Source organism: Erinaceus europaeus, chromosome 14 (assembly GCF_950295315.1).
Source record: "Erinaceus europaeus chromosome 14, mEriEur2.1, whole genome shotgun sequence".
Taxonomy (NCBI): Eukaryota; Metazoa; Chordata; class Mammalia; order Eulipotyphla; family Erinaceidae; genus Erinaceus; species Erinaceus europaeus.
The window spans coordinates 10,012,063-10,033,671 of NC_080175.1; the positions used below are offsets into that span (position 1 = coordinate 10,012,063).

The following is a 21,609-nucleotide window of genomic DNA, read 5'->3' on the forward strand; positions in this document are numbered from 1 at the left end:
CAGGACTCAAAAGGATTTTGCCAGGCTTCAGAAATGCGCAGTGGACATCTCCAGCACTGGGCTTAGCTTTTTACAGGAAAAACCAATTTCAAAGGAGCATGGCCAATAACAGGCAGCCAGAGGACGGTGGTTGCAAAATAAAGTTCAGCACAGGGAGCAGAGAGGGGCAGAGACATAAGGTTCCAAACAGATCATCAGGGGTGCTGAAAGCTAGTAAAGTATCTTGACTTATTGCTGTGGAAGGTTTCCAACCAAAGGAGAGATATGAGTAAAGTTAAGGTCTGGGAAAAATAAAATGGCAGCAATAGGTCAGCTCAGTTCGAGAAGCTGCTACCAGTCAGCAACTATTTAATAGTGCAGTAGTAGAGACAGGCCTGAGAGAACTTCCTCTCCAGTTAGTTAACGTCTGACTGGAAAGGACATTAACGACAGGCAGGGTGTTGGAAGTTGGGAAGATATAGTAAAGACTATTTTATTTTTAGTGCAGAAACTAGCAACAGTTACAGTTCTCAAGCTGTAAAATCTTGTTTCTAAATACATTTGAAAATACTGCTCAGGCAGGGGTAGAGAGCATAATAGCTATGCAAAGAGACTCTTGCCTGGGGCTCAAAGGTATCAGGTTCAACCACCACAAACCAGAGCTGAGCAGGGCTCTAGTAAAAAAAAAAAAAGAGAGAGAGAGAGAGAGAGGGAGAGAGGGAGGGAGGAAGGAAGGAAGGAAGGAGGAAGGAAGGAAGAAAGAAAGAAAGAAAGAAAGAAAGAAAGAAAGAAAGAAAGAAAGAAAGAAAGAATCGCTCTGTAACAATTAAAGGACAATTCTGTCCTCAGATTAACCCTTTATAAAAGTAAGTTCCCATATACTCACTAGTCTATTTAATTTGTAATGAGTTTAGAGATATAAAACTTATCATATCATAACTTCTTAACCACGTTCTTATTAAACTTTTATTATACTAAGCAGATTCCTATAGGAAAGATTAAGAAGACCATAAAAATATATTTAAAGAGTATTTAAAATAGGCTTAAGTTTCTTTGTCTACCCTAAGAAATTCTGCAGAAATCAACCTAGCCCTCACTTCCCCTTTCTAATAAATGACATGTTCTCCAAGGTCCCTTCAAATGCTAAAATTTCCTGATCTGCAAAGTGATTTTAAGAGAGTAATAACATCGAAGTAATGTGATTTAATTTTCCAGTGAAACATTTACTGCAAAATGAGTTCTTAAGAGAACTGCAGGGATTACTGAAATTAAACTAAAAGGGATTCATAACTGATTAGTTGACTTTTACATTTTTTCTTAATTTACCATAATAATAGCATCCGTTTTGAGTCTCTCTTACCTTAATCAAATTACACATATATGAACTGATTTCTTTAGGTTAGCTGAGGCTATAATTTATACTACTACAATTAACATTACATATACAGATCCACTATGTGGCCTGACTACGTCACAATCATGGATACATACACACATACACACACACACACACACACACACACACATACACACATATATATCTATAGAGAGAGAGAGAGACAGATGTCATGGGAGTATATTTCTGACCTTTTCAGTACATTTTCCATTTATCCTTTTATGTGAAAATTTTATCCCAAACTGTTTCATCAAGTTTCTAGGCAGGAAAACATCTTAGAAACATATGTATTATAAACTATATTCTAGAAAAGAATATAATTTAAAACAGTGTTTATGCTCAGCTCCAGATTTTATCTCGTATATGGAAATCCTGTAAACTCTGCAATTTCTTAATGAGACCCTTAAATTAATGATGTAAGCAACAAACAGATTTACCTTCTGCATCCTGCTATACTCTCAATAGAACAATGAGGGTTAATATTAACAAATTTTCTCTGGTTACAAAATTCACTCTGTTTACAGAGGACAACCCTTTTAATATATAAAAGTAATTGATTTTTTCAAAAAGAGACTTTTAATCTTATTCTTGAACAAATTCTAAAATTGAGAACTTTCCAAACTGGTGAAGATTCAAGTAACCTACAGAGGGAATAATCAGTGTTCAATATTCTTCCTTCCAGTGCTCCATATAGGGGGCACATATGTTTGTAAGATGTCTCCTTATATTGAAATTTAATGTAAATTTATTTTCTCTTCCCCTTTTACAACCAACTCATTTTCATTCCTACCCAACCACTTTTGAAAATTCCCATGTACAGACAGAAGGAAATAGGGAGTGGGTGAGAAAATAACAGACTTACTACATGGAACTCTTTAATCAGAATTTTAAATAACATAGCTATGAAAAAGATTTTGAGAACTACTAGTGACCTATTTTTACTTTACACAGAGCCCAGCCTTTTAAACTTGGAAATGTACACACACACACACACACACACACACACACGTTCTTACAATACTTAAATTTAAACAAAAGCAAATTATCAGTACTCAAAATAACTGAAGATTTAAAGAAAGGTTGTCCTGGTAACCAAATATTGGTAGGGTACTAGCTGACATCCAAGGCAGCCAGAGGAGAGAGGGAGAGAGATAAGATGAAGGCTTGGCATTCTCTGATCATCTCATTATTGTTCTAATGAGGAACTTTGCTCTGGGAATATCATCTCAGCTACTTTCACATCTTTTGTCCTACTCCCTTCATCTCCCTTTCAGTTCTTAATTAGGCCTTAAAGAGCTCACACTGCCCTTTCAACTGGCTACTGCTCCTGTTTAAACACTGTGCTTTCAGACAGGTGTTGGCACTAGCATATAAGATATATAAACTTAATTACAAAATACTGTGTCCAGAAAGAGAAAAAAAAAATAACTTGGGTGGATGGCTATTACTGAAGAACTTAATGTAAATTACTTCAAACATCTTATCATCTTCAACATAAAAATCGTTCAAATACTTTTCCTCAATAATGATCAGGATAAGGACAAGCCTTCTCTTAATTGTATCTTGCGGTAAATTAACAACACCTAGTAATCCTTTAACTGTCATTTAGAATAGTTAGTATTCTAAAGAAAAAAATAATTACACATCAAGGACTCCTTTATCACCTTTAAATCCTTTAACTAAAACAATTTTCACATTTTATTTCTGTAAAGAATTCTAAAGATGCTTTTACGACAATAAATTACAAGATTTGGAAAAGTCCATTTACAAGCACATCGGAATTGTAATTAAGGTGACTTAATAAACAATAGCTGTACATTAAATTGATTTTTTGATGTTGCATTTTGTTTGAGATTAAGTAACTGCTTGATAGAATTCATTTTACTATCTGATCAAAGGCTGACTTCATATATTCTGACATTTCTTGCCAGACTGCCGTATTATAAAGACTTGAGTATTTATGAAACATCAAAACTTACAAGTCATTTACATAAAGCAGCAAAAACCCAGTACAAAGTGCCCTATTCTACAATGCTTTCTCTGATTTTAAAGGCAAAGAGCCCCAGTTAGAGTGGGCAACATACCACCGTCCATGAGGCAGACATATCACATTATAGAAAACGTCGGTATGTGATTGCTTACATATTTTTATTATTATACATCTGGATCACACACACTAAGGACAGATGGTTCAGACAACAACCATCAGCCCCTTGGAATAAAGGCTCTATTTCTGCTGCCCAGTGAGAATTTACTTTTCTACCAAGAACATGGGCCCACGTTTTTAGAAAACAACTCATTCACTAGGTTTAATATATTTAGAATTGATTGAAGAGGCAATGAAACTCTGAACATCAGAAATCCCCAAATTGGACTTCAAGTAACCATTAAACAGCAGTAAGACTCCTGAGTAATTCCTGCAAAATATGTGAGGCATTTAGCTGCTTTCAGCCAATCCTGTCAACACAGTTTGTTTCATCCTGACTAGGAAATAAGTGTTCCGAAGGCTCTCTCAAATACTTGACTGGGAACTCGGGATGCTTTTCCTACTGAATGTTAACAAAAGTTTTCCTCTAACTTCAGTCTTTGTCATAAGACATGGTAGTTTTCCACATGCTCTAATTTCATAACTATAACGGTGACGTGAACTTTTAAACAGTTTGTGTAATCTATGAGCGCTTCAGTCACAAATACGACTACCTGGAGTTCAGCTGTCTGTATAGAAGTCCCACTGCAGGGCACAGAAAACACAAATTTGAGTTCCATTTTTCTCCTTTCCTCTCAAGTTATCACAATGAGCTGTAACTCATGGGTAACTGAGGAATTCAAGGAGCCGGAAGCCTTCTTAGATACACGTGCCAGGCCGAAGACAGGTCACTATCTTGCTCTAACCCACATAGGCAACTTACCGGAATTTTCCTGAGGTCTTCGTTGCTTGTCAGACTCATATGAAAACTAAAGAAAACACAAACAGCAACGTTAAAAGTGTACCATGGTCTACAAAGGAGAAAACACAAGGAAAAATATTTTCAACCAACACTGCAATAACAATGTCTAGAGTCCTAAATTAGTTCAATGGGTGAAATTTAATCCAGGATGTAGACGGAACAAATACACTCACTCAACATTCTAAAGCATCTACACACTTAAACTTCAAAGAAAATCCCCTGGTTATTACCTGAATGGATTAAGTATACATTTAAGTATGTAGTTTCTGAGCATATTTATATCAAACTCATTTTATATAAACCCACTCACTCACCTAGGTTGATATGAAACTGGATAGTTAACTCAAGGTTGAAAGATTGTAGGCTAAAAGAATCGAAGCAATCTTTTCAGGTTTTCTCATAGCTATCAGAAAAAAGAAGTAACTTCCAAACAGTATCCTATCAGTGAGAAGGAATTCAGAATTATATGAACCATGTTTTGTCATTAAAGTGATTTCTAAGTAGATAGTCCTCAAAATTTAAATACTCAAGTGAACCAAAACAAACCAGATTTCCTGGTGAGGGGTAAGAAAACACCACAGCTGAATGCTATAATCATTTTCCTCTTTGAAACATGTCCATTAGGAGGGGTTGCAACCAAAAAGGAGCTAAACTTCAAAGGCGTCTGATGAGTAAATATTTCATCGTGCTATTCAAGTTTAATTTTTGACCAGCACTTAAAAGTTTTACCCATTAGGATTTCTACAAAGCATTACTCCTTGGCAACCCTTTTTATAAAAAAACAAAATCCAATAAAATACATTTTTTAAAGATGATCTGTGCATTATCAGCTAAATAACTGACATCCTTTGAAGAAATTCACTTTTAAAGCTTCTGACGGTGTGCATCAAAAGTCTGGGCACTGGATACAGTGAGTGTGATTACTGTGAGTACATATCCTAGGCTGTAAATCTCCAGGACACATCGAAGTATCGCCACCATGGCAGCCTCCTACATACTCAAGGTTCTGCTTATTGTGACCGAACATTAATCGTACTTGCTTGGAAAACTAGTTGTCGCTCTCTTCTAGCGAGGACTCTTGTGAATAAATGTCGTGTTTCTGTGGAATTGGGTGACACTCTCCAATGTGCCATTTTCTCATTTCCTGTATCTCATCATCTCGGGGTGCTCTGCATGATCCCAGACTAAAGCCTCAAGAGCCCAACGAAGGAGTGACTTAAATGAAAACACAAAAAGAAAAATCCCAAAGATATTTTCAAATAGCACACCTCGGCGTAGAGGGCCATGGCAGTAGCTGCTAACACACATGGTTCCCATCCAGATTTTCAATCCAGGAGGTCAACTTGAGGGCCCAAAGGGACTAATCTCTCCATATCCCATCATCTCACAGCACGCTGTTCCCTGATAGGCCGAGAAAGGCTTTCTATTGCCTCTCTCGCTCCATCGGACTGCAATACTCTCTAGGCTAAAATGATGTGTTCAGGCTTGACAGTCTACCATCTACCTACCATAGGGGCTGCAAACAGAAAAGGGCGTTAAGAGTCAAGTTGTATGGGGAGTTGGGCGGTAGCGCAGCTGGTTAAGCGCACATGGCATGTAAGGATCCCGGTTTGAGCCCCCGGCTCCCAACTGCAGGGGAGTCGCTTCACAGGCGGTGAAGCAGGCCTCCAGGTGTCTTTCTCTCCCAGTCTTCCCCTCCTCTCTCCATTTCTCTCTGTCCTATCCAACAACGATGACATCAATAACAATAACAATAATAAAAAAAAAACAAACAAGAGTCAAGTGGTATAAATTCAGATCCAGGTTCTGCCTTATACTTGACCAAGTTACTCAACTTTGTGTTTCTACCCCCCTTCCTCTGTAAAATAGAGGTGGCAACAGCATCTGCTAAATCCAGGTACTCAGATGACATCCCCAGAGCAAAGGCCCTGCACCATTCTCTGCTGGTAGGTCTCAGTGAACACCAGGGGCACTGTGGAGCCCTGAAGGCAAAGGCCGGGTGAACTGATCACCGCAGTCTCCTGGAGGATTTCAGGCCACAGAGAAAAGAGATGCTTTGTCAGAGCAATGAGTCAAACAGATCTAATCCCAGGGACAGGTAGGATTTAAAATGGCATGAAGGATAGCTTTCCAAGGCCAGAGAGGGAGGACACTGAGGGGGGTATGGCACGGCCTGGGGCTGCCAGACAGCAGCGCTACTGCAGAACACGCATGACTTCCGGCCACCAGGCAGCAGGTGGAGGGCGACTTGGGAGGGTCTCGATGCCAACAATGAGGATCTCAGATCTGACCCACAGAGTAGTAGCCAGGGTCTGGTGTTTTTGTTCTGTGCTGTTTCTGCAATCTTAACCTTTTCTCATCAACATCACATCGTTATATATAAGGGTTTTTAACGACCCGACACTTAGGACACAGATTTTTAGTTACAATTGCAAAGCCAACAACAAATACATCCTGTCCAGTGGCCTTAGCCTAATGGAACTGCAGTGAAGCTCTGTCAGTGACAAGCTGAAAAGTGTCTCAGACTATTTAAGGATGATTAAATGGGAAAGGTCAGGTCTGCCAAGGGAAAAGAGTGGCAGACGGAGAGGAGAGGTGCTGCCACTTCCCATGATACCTGGGCGTGACGGGAGCTCTGACTCTCCAGCAGTCTGCAGGGCAGACCTGAGGGGTGGGCCTCTTGTGCAGGGCACTGTATGAAATCTAAAGGTAGAACCCTTCCCTTGTGGCTGCCTTGATATTCACACACAGATGTGTCAAACACACCACAAACTCGTTCATTCATAGCTGCTTTTTCCTGATCTGTCTTGGGTGTGTGTGTGTGGGGGGGGGGGGGGATGGAGGAAGAATTAACTGAACTGGATTGAATTAGCTTGGTGAAATATAAAATGTCTCTATTTACAGGAGTGTGGCACCAATTTGTGTTATCTTTCTCTTTAGATTGATGCCCTCATGTCGGACAAGATACCGAATAATACAATCTGTTGACAGGCTAAAGCAATGGTGTCTTTAATCATGTACAGAGTAAACTTAGACATGCTCACACTGAAAATGCCTCACACTGAGACTTCAGGATTAAACAGTTTTAATTTTAGAAAGCACAACTGAAGAAGTTCCAGGGCAGCATAGAATGTTCAAGTAACTTTTAAACATATGAAAAGTATTTCAAATTCTTATCTAAAAATTTGCTAGACTAATAAAATGCTTTACCCTAATAACATACTGTATAGCTTTTAGGCAAATGCCAAAGTGTTTTTATTTTGTTTCATTTCCAAATTAAGATGCAAGTAAATTCTAATTTAGAAATTGTTTCAAATTGATAATACTCAAAAAGTATATTTCTATGAAGCATTAGTATCATTTCTCTAGTACTATTCAGTCACTTTAGAATATTATAGAAGTTAGAATATAGAGAACTCAGTTCCTGAAAACTTGAAATTTGTTGTGCAATAGACTAGTCTTGCACAGACAGGCTAGAGAAGGACCGTTCTTCCTACTGTGGTAAAACTGACCACACCAGAAATCACTAAGGTATTTGGCAGTGATCATGGATTTTTTTTTTTTCTCTGTGCTTTCTTTTTAAACATACATGCTTTTGGAGCAAGAATGCCAAAGGAGAATATACTAGTGAGAGGGAAAAAGTATACAGTGTTAAGGCCAAAAATACCTACAAAGGAACAAAAATTTAGTGTAAGTGATTAACAGTCTTGGCAGCATAAGACAAAGCAAACTGTTTACATTTCTGGCTGTGGGATTTCATTCTTTTCTTTTCTTTTCTTTTTTTGAGCAGACCTGACATAACAATGCCAGAAGCTCTTTTAGAAGGTGATTTAAAAACAAGCATTATTACAATACCCATAATGTTTCTTCCTGCTAAAATTTTAAAGCTAACTCTGTTCTGGCTTACAACATAAGCCATTTTGCATTTGATATGTGAATTCAAGTTATTTGTAAAATCCAGTAAGTGTACCAATTACGGGGGGGAGAGAGTAACAATAGAGGAACTTTCTCAAACACCACTAAATTCCTTATTGTAAACAGAATAAACAAACTTCAAACTCTCACTGAAGAACTTCTGACACTAATTATTTTCAAAAAAGAGTATCCTATTGATCTTGTTTAACTAAGGGAGTGGGCTCTAGAGACTCCAGACCTCACTCTGGTAACAAATGTATTTCAGGAGGGGATAAAGGGAGAAGTGTAACCTAACATAGAATCTTTTAATGAGTCTGGGAAAAAGGAAAAGAAAGGTACAGAATAATGACACCATGCCTACCACCTAGTGACATTTACTGGACTTCAAACCATGGTCCCAAGTATCTGACCACCTTGCACAGTAACTCAGCCATGTAACAATTCTACCAGGTGAGTTCCCCTTTTATTTCCACTTACAGAAAAGGAAACAAGGACAGAGGAGTTTAAAAAGCTTACTCAAAATTGTCAGTCAGGATTCAAAGGGCTCCAACTTTTTATCCATGAATTGCACAGATCAAAACTTCTGCAGTCCTACTGGGAGCTCGGAGCTGGCTGGTTTCAAGGATTCCAAAAATCAATTTCTTTGGGGGGGGGGTGAGTGAGAGAGAGAGAGAGAGTGTGTGTGTGTGTTGGGGTGGTATGGGGGTAGGAACAAAGGTAAACACAGTGAGTTTTGAAGTGATTTCCTGTTTGCCACTCCTGCTGCCTCTGTCCTCCCCACACCCCAGGAGGCTGGCCTCTGGAGGGGGTATTATCTGGCCCCCTTGGTCACTGTTTTCAGTTATGATGAGTCTTTGGGAGACACTCCAAGGCAGAAAACTGAAGTGTACAGAAAGGACACAGAATTATTTCCCAGCCTGACTCAGCCCCATTCCACTGTACTGGCTTTAGCTTCTCTTCAAAAGCCACAGCTGCCACTTGAGCTGGTCCTTCACACCTGAGGGTGGCAGTCCCCTGGAGACACTGAAGTGCCCTGCTGTTTCTCTCTCTCTTGTTGGGGGTGGGGGCAGTTAATGGTTTACAATATAGTCTTTAGCACACAGGCACAACCTCTCGTCTCCCTTAATAGGTATCTGGGAGCCACTTGCTCCCCCAACCGAGGGTCCCCTCCCTTATCATATACCAGGACCCCAATGTCCCTTTACCCTGCCCCTCTCCCTTCTTCCCCAGAGCCCTTTGTAGAAGAGAAGTCAAACTATCACTATCTGCAGATGATATGATAGTATATATAGAAAAATCCAAAAGCATCCAGCAGGAATGTCCTGGAAACTATCTGGCAATACGGTAAGGTGGCAGACTACGAAAATCAACGTACAAAAAATCAGTGCCATTCCTCTATGCTTACAACTAGAAGAAGAATCTAGAAATTGATCCCATTCACCATAGCTGCAAAAACAAGCAAATATCTAGGGATAAACCTTACAAGGGAAGTGAAAAACCACTGTACTGAAAACTACTGTAACACTTTTCAAGGAAACAGAAAAAGATACAAAGAAATGGAAAGACATCCCATGCTCATGGATTGGAAGAATTAGCATCTTCAAAAGAACTATTCTACCCAGAGCCATATATAGATTTAACACAAGCCTTCCATGTTGTTAACTCAAACCAACTCCTGGGTGTAGGATCTCTTCACTAAACTTCAATTACCCACTCTATGTCATGGTTCCTGCTGGAAGTCTTAGATAAAAATACACAGTAAGGCTTGCTGGAAAATCGCAGAATGGTTATGCAAATGGCTTTCATGCCTGTGGCTCTGAACACTCAGGTTCCATCCCCAGCAACACCAACAGCCAGACCTGGGCAGTGCTCTGGTTTAAAAACAAACTATAACGATAGCAATAAAACAGTAACATTGAAATAAGTGATAAGGGCTGGAGAATCAGTTCCTTTGGATAGTGTGCTGCTTTGGCAGGTTGGAGCCCAGGACCCACCACCTTGAAGGAAGCTTTGGTGCTGTGTTCTCTTTCCATCTCTCTCTCTCTCTCTAAAACAACAACCAAAACATAATAAGGCCAGTGATGTGGCTCAGTGATATGCTGTATGTATAAGACTCTAAATTATGCCCCTGTCAACAATAAACAAACAAATAATAAATGTCATAAGCCATCCACTTAACTATTGGAAATGGTGAAGGGAAAAGCTTGTCCCATTTCTCTATTAGGAAGAAAGAATAAAGAGCCAGAGAAAAACAATATAGCATGAAGTTACCTACTCTGTTGTTTTTTTTTTTTAACATAGACATATGCTTTTTTAATTATTTTTTTTCAATTTTTTTTTAATTTTTGTACCTTAATTTATTTGTTGGATAGAGACAGAGAGAAACTGAGAGAGAAGAGGGTTACAGAGAGGGAGGGAGAGAGAGAGAGAGAGACAGAGAGACACCTGCAGTGCTGCTTCATCACTTGTGAAGTTTTCCTCTGCAGGTGGGGACTGGGGGCTCGAACCTGGGTCCTTGCTCACTGTAACATGCGCTCAACCAAGTGCGTCACCACCTGCCCCCTAAAATTTTATTTTAATTGTATTTATTTATTATTGGAAAGAGACAGAGAAATTGAGAGAGGAAAGGGAGACAGAAAGAGAGACCCCTGCAGCTCTACTTCATCACTTATGAAGCTTTCCCCCTGCAGGTGGGGACTAGGGGCTTGAACCCGAGTCTTTCACACTGTAGTACTGTGCCACCATCTACCTCCACATAAACATTTCTTATCAAAGACAGTCTCCTACTTTGCAAATGACAATTCAGTGCTACTCGTGTAGGCACGCACGCCAGCACTAACCTTTCTTTGGCAGCACTTTGCCCATTCAGAGCATGTTGGAAACTATGTTCAGTTTAGGATTACGTTATTAGAGACTGACTGCCCCCCTCAGTTCTGAAATGCTGTAATTGCTCAGAGTGACTTGGATTTGAATTACGCCACCTCACAGGGATAAACTGTTTCCCAGTGTGCGAGATACAGTCACAGCTTTTCTCTCAATGTGGTTGTGAAGGAGAAGCAGCCCAGAAGGCCGGGACCGTTAGACAATCTCAGGCAGTCAGTCCCAACTGCTCCACCTCACCTTCTGACTCTCTGAGCTGTCCTCCTCCTGCTTCTGCTCCTCCTCCACGTCAGGATCAGCTTTGTGGACCCCCCCAGTCACCCCAACCCCAACACGTCTCCCGAGTCATTTGTATGTTCTCACCTCTTCCTCCAGAGCCTATGTACAGAACCCAGATACCCCATCAATATTCTCTGAATGTCGCCAATCTCTTAACACTCCCAAATCACTTTTATTTTTGTTTGCTTATTTTGGAGGTTTGATTGGCTTGTTTCTGGTGCACTGGGGCCTCCCACATTCATAATTTCACTGTTCTTGGCGTGCCTTCTCAGACCGACAGACAGACATCACAGCAAAGAAGTTTCCCCCAGTGCTACCATTCTGGCCCTAACCCTTGGCAATTATTCTTCCTTTACTCCTTCCTCTTTAACAGGATCACATTCCCACCAACAGGAGTCATTCCTGCTTCTATGAAGGCCACCAGCAAACAATATTTACCTAGAAGCGAGAGTCTCCTTGTCTCTAACCTCTCAGCTCCAATGGCTGTTCTGGGAGATTCTCTTCCATAATAATCAGGCAACCCGGAATTTCTCCCCTGTTTTCAATCAATCCTTTTCCTTATCATCTTCTTATTTTCACTCCTAGGTAGGGTCACTGGATATTTCTTACAGTTCTTCTTTCATCTTTTCTACTCCACCTTGGTGATTTCATATTCCCAAACTACAGTATGAACTGCTAAATCCTAAATCTTTCTTCTTTAACCTTAATCCTTAACAAATGTCCACTGCAAGTCCAAGTCTCAGGCAGGAAATTCTAGCTGTGCTGCAAAGTTAACATGTCCTCAACCAGCCCTCGCTGTGCCCTTAATATCACCCTGCTCTAGAATCCTCCTCCTGGGTCATCCTATCTCCTAGCCGCAAAGGGGAATGAGGTCTCAGAGATGCCTTTGACTCCAACCTTCAGCCTGCAGGCTGCACAACTACCGGATTCCCCCTACCAGCTTCTGGTCGTGGGTCTGTCTCACTGCTCATTTTCATTGAGAAGTCTCTCCACGTTTATCCAAGGCTGCCCAAAAGTGAAGCAACCAAGAGGTCTTCAGCAGGTGAGTGGATAAACAAGCTGCAGTGAGTTAGTACAGACAATGCGATGGATGTCAGTGCTGAAAATGAAACGCCTTTACATACAGCCTAGTTGAGGCCCGACGTGGGAGCACTGGGGAAAGTTCCAGTGCTGTGACGTCTCACCTCATCTATCCGGCTGGAACAAAAGGATGAAAAAGTTGTCCTAGGAGTGGTGGATTCACACATGCATAAGACCCCTATGGCTACACACACGCGCGCGCACACACACACACACACACGCAAACGCACACACATGGACGAACACACACACACACGAACGAACACACACACGAACGAACACACACACACACACACACACACACACACACACACGCACGCGCGCACGCGCGCGCGCCTGAGGCTGGGGGAAGGGCCAGGGATATTACTCACATGTGAGGCTCCAGGCATTCTCTCTAGCAGCTCACACTAGCATATATCCATACACACACACACACAAGCATATGCACATACAATCTGCATGAAACCATAATAAATAAAAGGTATAGTTTGCCCTCTCTGTATCTATTTTAATCCCTGAAGTTCCCACCCCTTACTGCACTAAACCACTTGAAGAAAGGAAGTGTATCTCATTAATCTTTTCAGAGGACATTAGCAGATATCTAATAAAATGAATGTTGAAAAATTTAATAGCCAGTGTTTAGCACAAATCTGTAAAGAACTTACACTAATAGCTGACTGAATAAATCATTGGGAGGTCAATACAAGGTTCAATACAAGTAAGAAGATAGCAAGTCCCCAAAGAGCAGAAGAAATCATTTATTTTTTCCTAAATAACAGATTACTTATATCAAGAACTGACAGCAAGCAAGCAGAAAGGTTTTTTTGTTGTTGCTGCTGTTGTTTATTTGTTGTTGTTGTTTTTTTTTTTAGTTCTTCAGGTAGAGTTATTTTAAAAAGCTTAAAAGTGCCTATACGAACTAAAATAAGCATTAAACAAGTGACTTAACAATAAAAAGAAGGGAGTTGGGCGGTAGTGCAGTGGGTTAAGCATAGGTGGCGCAAAGCACAAGGACTGGTGTAAGAATTCCGGTTCGAGCCCCCAGTTCCCCACCAGCAGGGGAGTCGCTTCACAAGCGGTGAAGCAGGTCTGCAAGTGTCTGTCTTTTTCTCCCCCTCTCTGTCGTCCCCTCCTCTCTCTATTTCACTCTGTCCTATCTAATGACGACATCAACAACAACAATAACTACAACAACAATAAAAAACAAGGGCAACAAAAAGGGGAAAATAAATATAAATAAATATAAAAAATTTTTAAAAACAATCAAAGAAAACTAGTCAGTTAATCCAGTATGCCAAGTGGCTCTACCAGTACAGGTTTCTGATGACAATTCAAAGTGGTTTGAGACCTTCTGGTAAATCCTAATAAGTACTATGTATTTTTATAAAGGTTTGATATTAAATGAGTTTGTCTTGATAGTGGAGAGAAAACCTGAATACTTAAAGAGAGGAGTTCCGTTAGTAAACACAACCTTCAGTTCACTTCAGTCATGTTTACTGTACATTCAAATAAGAGGCAACAGACAACTCAACGGTTCTTTTTTCTCTCTCTCTCTTTTCTTTCCTGCTAGGAAAAGGAAATAACTCGGCAACAAGCCAAATTAATGCAAGTCAGATTAATGATACTGCAAATTAAAATTGCTGCATTCTCTCTCTCTCTCTCTCTCCCTCTCTCTCTCTCTCGGGGCTGGGCATACACAATAAATACCTGCATGGCAAAACGAACCTCATACATAAGTGTCTGGGGACTAACAGTAATGTACTTATTAATATCCTCACAGGAGTTCTTTTATGAGATCTCATAGGCAAGACAATTAAAAGCTGGTCAGTGACACCCAAAGTCACGGACAGCAGATTCAGACCCAGCTATTGTCCCAGCGTGCTGAGGAAAAGTCCTACAACTTGAAGGCTTAAAGTCTTCTCTGAGGAAATGAGTAATTGAATGTACTATTTTCTCCCAGTGAAGGTCATCATTATTTGAAAGAAGAGTCAAACGGTTCAGAAACTTCCAAGCACAGGCGTGATGGGTTACAAAACTTCTCCAACTCGGATGGCTATGGGACTTGAGCAGGTAGAAAACTTTAGTGGCAGATGTTGTATGGAACTCTACCCTCCTCTAATCTTACAGTCAGTCCATCATCCAATCACTTCAGGTTTAAAACAGAAACTGTATCTGAAAAACATCTACATTCTCTGCTTTTCTTCTCCTACCCTTTTAGGACCTGTTACTACATGCAAATAAATCTAGCAGCACAAATGGCTTTGACAACTTGAAACTAACAATTTTAGGGAAAGTTCTGCATTTTACTTCCTACCAGCAGCATGCTTCTCTTGATATACAAAGAACCTTCTCCCTCAATCTTTAGGACAAGTGTCATCAGGGAATGTGTTACGGTCATCCTTTTGTTCTGAGTAGACCAGGGCCCATGGCCTGCCATTTGGGTGACGTGGGTCTAGGGCAAGGAAGGAATCAGGCGCTGTTTATTCTGGAAGCAAAGCTAGAAAGAAGTGATGAAAGCAAGGCACTGGGCCCCTTAACAGCACACTCTTGTCTGTCTCTCTGTGCAAGGCCAAACCAGCCCTCTTCATCAGTCCGTGTGTGTGTGTGTGTGTGTGTGTGTGTGTGTGTGTCAGCGTGTGTGCATGTGTGTGTGTAAATAAGCCGAACAGAGGTGACTCTTCCATGAAGATAGGGGTGAGGCAGGCTGTCCTTATTTCCCACTAGGCCACAGGACCTACATTACCTGGAACAACAAAGTCTCGTTTCCCCAACTCCAGCCATCTCCACCGTGTCTTTGAAGAGGTTCTCTCAAGGCAGGCAGACCTCCCTGATCACTCTGTGGGGTGACACCCCCCCACCCAGACACATGAGTATTTTCCTAGGAAACAGAGCTGCCGGCTTACTGGGGGACTTGTAGACACTGCAGATCAAGCTAAGAAACTCAAGCTTGCAATATTCTTGGCAATCAAAAGCTTGTTTCACAAGCTATGAAATAATAAATTATTGTTGAAAAAGAATATATATCCCTTTACAGGACAAAAACACTCTAGCAAAAACGGATGAGCATAATGATTTTATTGGACACGATACAATATACTGTGTATCTTTTAGCCAACTGATGGGTCATTTTATAAGAAAAGAAAAACTATTAAAGAAGACTCATAACACAGCACTGGTTGACTGAATGTGTGCACCTTGGGCCCGCGAAATAGCTCACTTAGGTAGTGTGCTGCTTTGCCATGTGGACAATTCAGTTCGAGTCCAGTCTATCTCAAACTGAAGGGAAGCTCTGGTGCTGTAGTCTTCTCTCTCTCTCTCTCTCTCTCTCTCTCTCTCTGCTTCTCTGGCTCTAGAAATAAATAAGTAAATAAGCATGTACATACAGCATGTACCTTGTAATTTTTACAAAGTTATGAGGCCACAACAATTTCCCCATTGCTCTGTTCCTACAAGTTACATAGCTAAAGTTACTTTTTCACAGCAAAAAAAGCTTTTGTTTGGAATCTAGAACCATTCTTAGGTGCGTTCCCTCACTGGCAACTGTCTGTGACTTTGCATGTTTCTGTGCCTGGCCGGGTCCGTATCAGCTATGCCATAAAGATGCCACTACTTGCAATTTTCCTCAACTGTATTTCAATCACGTGGTTCATGGTGCTGGAAAAACCTTTACGCTTCCTAGAGAATTAGGTGCAAATCCCCCGCTTGGGCATGCCCAGCTCCTAGAGATAAGGTTTCCTCTCAACTACTCTCCGCAACTTAGTAGTTTCAGGGAGGCTGGGTCCCTCCCTGACAGGCATCTGAAATACTCATTTTCCACCTCCATTCAGGAGAGCCTTTTCTCTTTCTTTTAACAAACGCATACCCTGAGACACTGTTAATTCTACCTTTTCTATGCTACCCAGACTACCCAATTTCACCCATTTAATCTCTTATATCTCCACTAGAATTTACTAGCTGCACCAACTAGAACAAATACTTTCTTGCTTTTAAATCTACCTCCCATGATGCATGCACACTTTGCACCTCAATATTAGAAGGATCCTAAGTGAAAGAAAAGCAATGCAAGACCAAGGACATGGCCATTCCTTACTATCAGGTTCTGAAATAAATACATTTATTGTAAAATGTCATCCTATGTATGTGCCGGCCAGATAGAAAGACTGATAGAAGGACAAGGAAAAAAGACTCTAAGACTACCCATTCATAGGGGTAATAGCTATTATTCAATAAATTGATTATAATCCAAAAATGTATTACATTCACATTTTAGTTACATTTCTTTTCTATTAAACACAGAATATTTCTTTCAAAGCAAAACTAAAGAAGATTGACAATCAAATTCCTATTATTGTAGACATACTGAAGAACTTTCGAGACTATTCCAGCAGAATGTTATACTGGGGGGGGGGGGGGAGAGAAAAGATTACAAGGGATGCATACCTAGCAGGGATATATTCATTCACTAGCACTCGTGTGAGTTTCCTGACACAGGGGCCCTCTTTCCAAGAGGAAATTCTGAAATGTTCTGAGACAGCTTCCATACACAGCATCGATCCTACTGGCTAGAAGAGGCGGGACAGCCTCCCATAACAATTTCACCTCAGCTAAGCCAAGTGAGTTTAGAAAATGATCCCCATGCTTTAAGGTAAAGTCAAAGTTGAGATGTCTACCCTGAACTTCCCGTTTCAAGTGCTAAGCAAACATTTCTAAACATAGGATATTATAACAGTATTGATTAGTATGCCTTTACCTTGTAAAGAGTTGCTTATTAATGCAGGGAATTTTTTAACTTATTTTCTATTTGTTTTAGTCTAGTTCATAAAAGATTATAATTGAAAAAAAACTTCTTGAAACCAGAAAAATTTCAGGGTTGTTGTTTGATGTCTGTAAACGTAAGGGGGCTTGTAAGTTTTTCACAGATCGTGGGTGTTGGGAAATTGTGCAGATATGGTTGAACATTGGCAGGGCCTGTTACAAACCACTATATTTCCATGCAAGTATTATTTACAGACCCCCACCACGTTATCCCCTCAGGGTGTTGCTAATTCAGTTAAAACCATCGCAACAGTTGCTAAGGACGCTTCCACCTTCCCAGCATGCCTTTTGCCTCTCTCCACCCCCTTCCTAGCCAATCCCGTCCTGACTTGCCATTTCCGGTTTTTGCCCTATAAAACCCACTGCTGTTCTGGTGTTGCTCTCTTTTCTCTTGCATCCCAACCTGGAGAAGGGCTGGTGGGCATAGTGGGAGGTGGGAGGCGGTGGCCATTTTGCTAGTTCCATATGGCCTAAACCCGCTGTGCCTGCACCCCACTCTGGGACGTCTGCATGAATAAAGATTTGCATTTGCGTTCCTGCTCCGCCACGAGTTCCTGGTCTCTTCTCTCTCTCGTGCGCAGCCCAACACATGGGCCAACCTTTTACTCTGATAGAGACCCAGAAGGACGGAGACAGCCCCTGGGAGAGACACCAGAGCCATCCCCCGCCCCGGCACTTCTCCTGTGTGGTGCAGGGGCTCAAAATTGGGCTGCAAATGGCAAGGTATACACTCTCCTGCATGAGCTGCCTCTCCAGCTTTATCAGGTTTATGGCTACAGCCAAATACATCTACCTGCCAGTGAAACACATGGGCTTCTGTTTCAGGCTTCCCTCAGCTGCATTTCAATCACACCCTGCATAGGCTTTCAAACAATCCTTGCCCTTCCTACAGAATTGGATGTGAGACCTTTATCTGCTATGCTAAGTTCCTAGCAACAGTTCCCAGTCTCAACTACCATCTCTAGCTGGCCACAACTGTTTTAGGAAGGCTGGCTCTCACTGTAGCACAATTCAGGTTAAAAACATATTACCTGGGAACAGAGTAACAATGACAGCAACTCCTCTATACTCTGTGGAAGCTGTGTACTACGAGCAAGAACTCCCCTTCCAAGGCGTACTGTGTGGCACAACCTCAGCACACAGTGTAGCCGCTATTTTTCAGTCTTTAATAAATATCAACCGTCATTAAAGGTATCAATATAAAGAATTCAATATTGTCAGTTACATAATCTCTCTACACTATCAACTATCTTATCACAGTTAAAAAAAAAAAAAGGCTTTGAAAGGACATACCAGGCTAAACTCCACACTTGGATGCTCTTAATACCTAGCCCATGCCGAGTATGGACCGACCTGTCAAAGCTCATGTTCAGTGGGGAAGCGATTCCAGAAGCCAGACCTTCCAATGGTCCATGCTCCCAGAGGGATAAAGAATTAAGGAAGCTATTAGGGGAGGGGATTAGATATGGAGCTCTGGGGGTGGGCACTGTGTGGAAATGTACCCCTCTAATCCTATAGTCTTGTCAATATTTCCATTTTATAAATAAAAAAATAAAAAAACCCTATCCCATACCTTCTACTATTAGTATCGTATATATTTTCATATACTATGAAGTCTATAGTTGGGAGAAGTTAACTGAATCAGTTATTAAATGCTGCTCAATATGATATCCATTTTTATCTGGGGCATTTTTTAAGTGAAAAATATCTGCAAGAAATATAATCATGCTAGGCACCTCAACTAAAGATCATGTGTGATTCACCTAGACAGCCCCAGGCTCCACAACGCAGGCTCCACAACAAAGAGGTCATTATTCTTCTATTTCTTTATTTTATATTTATTTATTTTCCCTTTTGTTGCCCTTGTTTATTGTTGTTTTTGTAGTTATTATTATTGTTGTTACTGATGTCGCCATAGTTAGGACAGACAGAAATGGAGAGAAGAGAGGAAGACAGAGAGGGGGAGAGAAAGACCACTGCAGACCTGCTTCACTGCCTGTGAATCAACTCCCCCGCCAGGGGCTCGAACCGGGATCCTTCCCCGCTCCTTGTGTTTCACACCATGCACGCTTAACTCAATGCACTACCACCTGACTCCCCGAGACCATGATTCTTAATGCAGAGCTGCTGCAGGGTGCTTCCTCACTGGCTCTTGGGCAGCCCAAAGTAGTAAACACTTCCTGGGGAAGCCTGCAGGGAGGGCCTGCCAGACACACAGCAGAGCTCCATTACTCTTTAAATGAGAACTGGCAAAATGACTGACTAGATAGTCAAAAAGCTAGTGACAGAATTTATAAAGTCATTATTCATCAACTATTTATTTGGAACACTTGTCACTATTTTTAAATGTGTTTTCTGGTATGTACTAACATGTGCTTATTATTTTTATTTATTTAGATAGATAACAGAGGGGCAGAGAGAGAGAGACCCCACAGCACCAAAGCTTTCTTCAATGTGGTAGGGACTGGACTTGAACCTGGGTCCTGCATATGGCAAAACAACACACTAACCAGCTGAGCCATTCTGCCAGCCCCAGTGTGACTCATCTCCAATAAAGTCATGTTCCCTGGTCAAGAGCGAGCTCACGGGCTTCGTCCTAGTTTCAATCAAACTCTAGGTTCACTGAGATTAAGCTCCAGGTCCTTGCTTATATACTGATCTAACCTAGCTCATATGGCTGATAAGACTTTTAAAAATTGAGTTAACTTCAATAAGGCCAAGTTAATTCATTTAATTACTATTGAAGTGGCCCCAGTATGGTTCCGTAGCCCCCATGTCCACTTGGTCGACTCCAAATTATACTCCTCCATGAGGATAATTTCTGGAACCATCCATTCCACCCCGGTTCCATGGCTGCCAGTTCTTAGCAACATCGCCCCGCCAGATATTCGTCAGGATGTGGCATCATCTAAGTTCATTTCCCACGTCTACGCTCGACCGGACCTGCCAATATACGCGGATATCTTCGCCCACCCTGTCCAATGCTTGACGTCTCGTCACCCAATCTGGTCCCCTACGCCTACACTGAACTTCTCTGTTCCAGACTCTTGGAAACAGAGCTGGCAGTCAGCTGAGGTAAAGAACAAACACCTCATCACAGACCCCTGCAAGCGTCAACCCGGCTTTGACCTAGCACGTTATGACTGGGCCCTCCTCAATCGCTATCGAACAGGCCATGGCCGGTGGGCCGCTATGTTCCATCGCTGGGGAGCCAGAGTCGACCCGAACTGCCCCTGCGGCTCCAGACAGACTATGACCCACATAGTCAACGACTGCCACCTCTCCAGATTCAAAGGAGGTCTCGAAACTTTACATCAGGCTCAACCTGACGCTGTTGACTGGCTACGGAAGAAGGGCAAATGCTAGAAGAAGAAGCACTTTCAGTAGGACTATCTCTAAGCTAACAATAGACAAAATACAATGAAATATTTTTATTTTGTGTATAATAATAAATCAATGTATAGTATGTTGTGTTTTAATACAGAATTTATAAATCTAGTATATTTGTACATCATTATGGTTTATATATCTAATATACTGGATCAAAGAGCAATAATTTATTCAAAGTATAAGTTCAAGAAGACCAATGTCAAATGTCTGGAGCGTAACATTCTTTGAAACTAATCATAAGGACAATCACATCATAATTAAATTCAATGCTTTACTTTCTATTGCCTCCAACTATTCAAAACACATTTGCTTGGTGGCTGGGTGATGACACACTCTGTTGAACACACATGTTACCATAAGGACCCAGGTGCCTGCCCCTGGTCTCCCTCTGCAGGGGGAAAGAATCATGAGAGGTCAAACAGGGCTGCAGGTGTCTCTTTCTCTCTACCTCTCTATCTCACCCTTTCTTCTCAGATTCTCTCCAATAAATGCACAAAGAAAGAAAATATTACTAATAAATAAAAGATTTAAAAAAAACAGGTAACACAATCATCATATGCTAAATATGTAGAAACAGTGCCTTATTTTAAAAGTTAAAGCTGTACTGTTATGGAGGGGTAGAAGTAACCACAGTGATGTGATCAGAGAAGTCCAAAGAGGCTCAGAAAAAATGGTGCACTCAGGACAACTAAGAGTACGCGAATCAAAGTTACTCCAAGTAAGAAACTGAAACAATGGAGTCGGGCAGTAGAGCAGCAAGTTAAGGGCAGGTGGCGCAAAGCACAAGGACCAGTATAAGGATCCCCGTTGGAGTCTCCTGCAGGGGAGTCGTTTCACAAGTGGTGAAGCAGGTCTGCAGGTGTCTATTTTTCTCTCTCCCCCTCTGTTTTCCCCTCCTCTCTCCATTTCTCTCTGTCCTATCCAACA

General features: G+C 41.3%; 1 protein-coding gene across 2 annotated transcripts in view; it reads right to left on the reverse strand.

Annotated features, from left to right (window-relative positions):
- Positions 1–21,609, reverse strand: part of RAB11FIP2 (RAB11 family interacting protein 2) — a 50,805-nt gene that overhangs the window by 6,233 nt on the left and 22,963 nt on the right. Inside the window, exon 4 of one of the 2 annotated variants that reach the window (XM_007518463.3) lies at positions 4,285–4,330. The exons of the other annotated variant lie outside the window; for it this stretch is intronic. Coding sequence (XP_007518525.1) covers positions 4,285–4,330 — 46 coding nt within the window. The remainder of the gene's footprint in view (positions 1–4,284; positions 4,331–21,609) is intronic. 2 annotated transcript variants of the gene reach the window in all.